The sequence below is a fragment of the Plasmodium malariae genome (assembly GCF_900090045.1).
Source record: "Plasmodium malariae genome assembly, chromosome: 7".
Lineage (NCBI taxonomy): Eukaryota > Apicomplexa > Aconoidasida > Haemosporida > Plasmodiidae > Plasmodium > Plasmodium malariae.
Genome location: NC_041781.1, coordinates 875,068 through 881,539, shown reverse-complemented (window position 1 = coordinate 881,539; position 6,472 = coordinate 875,068). Strand labels below are relative to the sequence as shown.

The 6,472-nt window shown below is 28.5% G+C and overlaps 2 protein-coding genes across 2 annotated transcripts; both read left to right on the top strand.

The window, feature by feature from the left end:
* Positions 1-1,244: 1,244 nt before the first annotated feature.
* On the top strand, positions 1,245-2,373 carry UBC9 (SUMO-conjugating enzyme UBC9, putative; the record flags this gene model as incomplete). Its single annotated transcript, XM_029004004.1, has 4 exons — positions 1,245-1,391; positions 1,658-1,778; positions 2,010-2,092; positions 2,245-2,373. 4 exons carry the CDS (start codon positions 1,245-1,247, stop codon positions 2,371-2,373), a joined length of 480 nt encoding a protein of 159 aa, XP_028860737.1.
* A 2,503-nt stretch (positions 2,374-4,876) lies between these two features.
* On the top strand, positions 4,877-6,472 carry NDH2 (type II NADH:ubiquinone oxidoreductase, putative; the record flags this gene model as incomplete). The annotated part of the gene is made up of 1 exon (XM_029004003.1): positions 4,877-6,472. The coding sequence occupies one exon, from the start codon at positions 4,877-4,879 to the stop codon at positions 6,470-6,472; it is 1,596 nt and encodes a 531-aa protein (XP_028860736.1).

The following is a 6,472-nucleotide window of genomic DNA, read 5'->3' as shown; positions in this document are numbered from 1 at the left end:
CTTAATTATTTTCTTAAACTTGAGATTGATTAAAACTTTTATAAACTGCTATCGATGATATATGCATTTTTTTGTTGTTTGAAGGAGTATATATATATATATATATATACAAATATTAAATAACTCTGTCATTCATCTATTTTTCGCTAAATAATCATTATTCTTCTATCCATATATGTATATTACTCACCCATGAATCGTTTCGTTATTACTTTCATTATTTCATCATTTTTTTTTTTTTTTTTTTTGTTCCCCTCTCCCCTTTCTTTCACCTTATACGTTTATATATATATATATTTTTTTTTTTTTTTTTTTTCTACCTTTTATAATTTTCAACAGATTACTATCTTAATTTTTTAAGAGAAAAAAAAAAAAAAAAAATATATAAACGTATATAGTAAGTGAAAGAAAGGGAAGAATTACACGAAACATTCGTGTAAATGAGGATTCTTTTTTTGTTTTTTAAAATTTATATTTGATTACACTTAGACATAATTAATAATAAATATATATACATAAAAAAAAATAAAATTAAAAATAATTGTCATTATATCGTTTATTTACAGTTTTATTGTATTTATCACCACTGTATCACATGTACACATTGTTTGCGGGCTAACCAAAAAGAGACAGAAAAAAAAAAAAAAAAGAAACAATATATAATCGTACATTGTGAATACTGCAACGTAGCCTTTTTTTTGTCAAATAGTATATATGCATGTATATGTATGCACATATATATATATATATATATATATATATATATATATATATATATATACATATACATAGGTGCTCATATTTACATATAAGTATATGTACTTACGTGAACCTGTTTAACTAAATGCCACAAGAACAGCGTGTTATCATCAAATGATACATCGCATATGTTGTATAAAATAAAGAAGGTTATGAACTTTAAATTAAAACAAGAAAAATTAGAGAGCTAACAGACTTAAGAGTAAAGAGCAAAAAGAAAAGAGAAAAGGAAAAAACTAAAACCATCCACAACGTCAGGCAGAAGTAGCATCAAAAGGATAGACATTAAAGACCCAGTGCTAACGCCCTTACTACGAATAAGCTATAATTGGAGGTATAAGCAGCGATCACTGAGCAGTAAATCCTGACAGAACGTGAAAGGTAGGAACGAATGAGTTTTCATTTAAAAGGGAGGAAACAAATAGAGTTATATGAAGTGAGAGATTTTTTTTTTTTTTTTTTCTTCTTTTTTCTAATAAGAAGAAATGTCTATTGCTAAGAAGAGGTTAGCACAGGAGAGGGCTGAGTGGAGGAAAGATCATCCTGCAGGATTTTCAGCAAAATATAGTCCAATGAGTGATGGAAAAGGATTAGATATTATGAAATGGGTATGCAAAATTCCAGGAAAAAAGGTATGAACGTGTGTTACATATGCATATATAATGTGTATTTATGTATATCTATGCGTAACAGTTAGCAAAGGAGTACTTTTTATCCGTATTAATAGTAGAGGCGCTCAAATATTTGTGGATTAAATGCACACTTACGTACATCCGTACATGCATCCTCATATGAATAATTTGCATCCATGGGTGCATAGTAATAACTAGTACTTTCTATGCACACTCTGGAATATTCTTATTCACAAAAGTAGCATTGCTTTATTTGTTCTCTGTAGGGGGGTCTATGGGAAGGGGGTGAATTTCCCCTGACGATGGAATTTACAGAAGACTATCCAAGCAAACCTCCAAAATGCAAATTTACAACTGTGCTGTTTCATCCAAATATTTATCCATCAGGTAGAGAAAAAGAAAATGTTAAAAGAATTTTCATCTTGTTAAGAAGTTATGTACACTTCTTATAACGTTTCTTGACTACTCCGCGTTGTTATTCCTCTAGCACTTGTTATGATGCAACTTCGAGCAATCATTTGATCATATTCTGTCAGTATTTTTTTCTAGGTTTCGTTAACATGTTTTGTTCATATTTTGTTAATTTTTTTGTTCTGTTGTTCCTTTTTTTTTCATTAGGGACGGTATGTCTGTCCATTTTAAATGAAGACGAAGACTGGAAACCATCGATAACTATTAAACAAATTCTTTTAGGGATTCAAGTAAATTTACTCGCCATTTTATGTACATAAGATAAAATGAACATGTGTATGAGCAATAACGTTTGTGCATTTTATACTCCATATATTACATGTAATATTACACATGAAATATTTTTTTTTTTTTTTTTTTTTCACCATCTACTTTTGATTAGGATTTGTTGGACAACCCTAACCCGAATTCCCCGGCTCAAGCGGAGCCTTTCCTTTTGTATCAACAGGACAGAGACTCGTACGAGAAAAAAGTAAAAAAGCAGGCATTAGAATTTAGACCGAAGGATTGACGATACAAATAAGGAGGATACAGAGTAGTGGAAAAGTGGAAAGGGGAAAAGAAAGAATAATTATGGCGTGTTCATGTGCATACAAGAATTAAAAAAAATTTGCACCATATGTATATATATATATGTACACACATGTGCAGTAGCGGATGTAGAACATTTGGTAGCAAAAGATGAACGAGCAAATTTTTTCCCGTTAGTTAGTCACCTTCACAAAATCTTATGAATAGTTCATAAAATTAATGTACCAATATATACATATACACATTTATACATGTATGTATTTATATATACATGTGTATGTTTTTTCTTTTTTCTTTTTTTTTTTTCTTTAACCTTTTAATTTGCTGAATTAATATTTTGCTTTAATATTATGCGTGTTTACGTATTGCATATATATATGCCCAAATGGCAAAAACAGAAACCTGGCGAACTTTTATATTAAATTTTAGTATATTATCATGCATTCCTTTTTTTTTTTTAATAGCTGATATTACTTTTTTCTTATTTTTCTTTTTTTATATAACCGCGTCTTAAATTTATGTGTACATAATAATTACAATGTTTATCTTTCATATGTACACATCAATTTTATGTTGTTCTCAAATGGGTTATTTAATTCTTAAAAAAAAAGAAAAAAAAAAATGTGTACATATGATATGATATGTACTTAATAATTTATTATAACCCAAAATATATGTGCGTGCGCCTATTTTCCAACATGGTGATGGTGTATATACGCATGTAAGCAAACATACATGCATATACGTACGTACATAATCATACGTATTTAAACAAACGTACTTGAACAAACGTACTTAAACGTACACACTTAAACATACATACATAAACATACATATATATACTTAAATACATATGCATTCATACGTGTTAAACTGTAAGGGATACTACGGAATAATAATATAAAAAAAAAAAAAAAAAAAAAGAGGAAATACAAAGAAGTAGGTATTAATTTATTTTTTAATAAATTTTTTTATTAAGTACACCCTTTTTGCGCATGTATGTTTTCCTACAAATATATGTACATGTTTGTATGTATGTATGTATGTATGTAGTAGGTATGTATGTAAGTATGTATGTAAGTATGTATGTAGTATGTATGTAGTATGTATGTAGTATGTATGTAGTATGTATGTATGTATGTATGTATGTATGTATGTATTGTATGTATGTATGTATGTATGTATATATGTATGTATGTAGTATGTATGTATGTATGTATATATGTATGTATGCATGATTATATGTATATGTGTGTCATTTAAGCACGTATATTTTACCTTCATTATCTTGTCAACCCAACTTTGTTTTTATGCAAAATCTTTAAAAAATAGATTTACTTTATATTACGAGAAATTGCTACATTCGAAATGTTAACAAAAAAAAAAAAAAAAAAAAAGAGAAGAGAAGGAAGCAAAAATAAGAAACATACCTTAACAACTTTTTTCGAGAATTCTTAAAATTGAATTTGCATATTTGTATATATTAAATGTACATACATATGGATATATTGGATATGTTTATATATATGTATATGTACATACATATATATCTTATATATAGATAGATAGGTATATACGTACGTGCATACCATGCCCCCATGTACCAACTTACAACGGAAATTATTAGATAAGGGTAAAGGATTAATATAAATATGTTTTTTGTATGAGAACATAGGAAATCAAATGAATGGATACACGTAATGGTTGAAATGTAATCAGTCCTTGCTGTTATATTTTTGATATTGAAAATTTTTATCATCACAAGAAAATGAGAAAATAAAATCATGTTATACATAAAAAAATGTATAATATAATGTATATATATGTATATATTTATAAACATGCATGCACACCTAAATACACACGAATGTACATGTATATGCATGCATGTACATGTATACTTATATACACACACATTTGCAAACGTATGTAAGTGCATCTATAACACTATTTGCTGAGAGCTGTTTATAGAAGTCCCTTTTTTAGTTAATTTATTAGTTTTTTCGGCATTGATATATATATATGTATGTATAGATACATATGTGTGCATGTATATATGTGGACATATAGTAAACCCCTTGTTCTTTTTCTCGGTTGAACGAAGAGCTTCGATTTTTTTACGAAAATTGTGAAAACCACATCAGATATACATAGTCCTGATATGTAATTTTTTATAATGCCTTTTCGCGCTAATTATAATTTTGTACCTTTTTTTTTTTTTTTTCCCCTTTTGTCTGTGTATTTGTCTCTTCACCCACTGACTGCTAACTGCTAGCCACTACCTATTAGCACTGCCATTACCACTACCATTACAACTACCATTATCACTACCATTACCACTACTATTACCACAACTATTACCACTACTATTACCACTACCATTACCACTACCATTACCACTACCATTATCGCTACCATTACCACTACCACTATCACTACCCTTCCCTGCCGCGTTTCTCGGTCCATATTATAAATCTCAAATCATGCTAATGAACGTTCGAAAGAATAAAATTAATAATTTATTAAGAAAAATAAAATATACGTATGAAAAAAACTGGATGAACGATGGTAAGGAAAATAAGAAGAAGGAAAAGGTGTTAGTACTAGGGTCAGGATGGGGAGGTATTAATTTTTTGTTGAATATTGATTTTAATAAATACGATGTAACTTTAATTTCTCCTCGAAATTATTTTACGTTTACTCCTTTATTGCCATGTTTATGTTGTGGTACGTTAAGTGTAAATGCATGTAGAGAAAGTGTGAGCAGATTTTTAAAAAAAAATGGATGTTCAGGTAATTATTTACAACTCGAATGTACAGATATAATGTATAAAGAAAAATATGTAAAATGTATGGATAGTAACAATGAAGAGGTAAATATTATGTATGATTATTTAATAATTGCAGTAGGAGCAAAGACAAACTCATTTAATATTAAAGGGGTAGAAAAATATGCTTTGTTTGTTAAAGATGTAGATGATGCTTTACGGATAAGAAGAAAATTCTTAGAAAATTTAGAAATGTGTACATTTGAAAAAAATAATGTAATATCAGATGAAAAAAAAAAATATATGCTTCATGTAGTGATTGTAGGAGGTGGTCCTACCGGTGTAGAAGTAGCAGGGGAATTTGCTGATTTTGTTAATAAGGAAATCCGAAAAAAATATGATGATATTTTCCCACTTATTTCTATTAGTATAATTGAGGGAGGGAATAATTTACTTCCAACCTTTACACAAAGCATATCTGATTTTACAAAAAATAATTTTAAAAATTTAAATATAAATGTACTGACAAATTATTATGTAACCGAGGTAGATGAACAATATTTTACCATTCAGTCAAGTGTTAATAAAAATGAAAAGAAAAAAATTCCATATGGTCTAATTATATGGGCAAGTGGATTAGCACAAACACCACTTGTTAATAATTTTTTAAAAAAAATACCTGAACAAGTTAATAATAAAATTTTAAATGTCAATTCTCAATTAAACGTTATAGGAATAAATACTAATAATATCTTTGCCATAGGAGATTGTAAAAAAATACAACCACTTCAGTTACATCACCACACAAATGAAATCATTCAATTTTTAAATTGTTCTAAGTTAACATCTGATACCTTGAAAATAAAAGCAGAAAAATTGGCAATGACCTTTCCACAGGTAAGTGAATCCAAATGGGATTATATAAAAAATAAAACAGGGGATATGAATGAACAACAATTTCATGATTATTTATATCAAATAGATCAACATTATAAATCACCGAGCCCGACTGCACAAAATGCTAAACAAGAAGCTCGTTATTTGTCTCATGTATTTAATCATATTCTACCAGGTAAAAATGATCAGTTACTCATTCCATCATTTCAAGAAAAATGGAAAGGCTCTTTAGCATATATAGGAAATCATCAAGCCGTTGCAAATCTTCCTTTTTACGAAATTAAAGGAGGTCTCTTTTCCTTTACCTTTTGGAGGATGGTCTATATTCAATTAATGCTAACATGGAAAACTCGTTACTTCTTTTTCATCGACAGTTTGCGCACGAGGATATGCGGGCGTCCCTTTGTTAAGTGA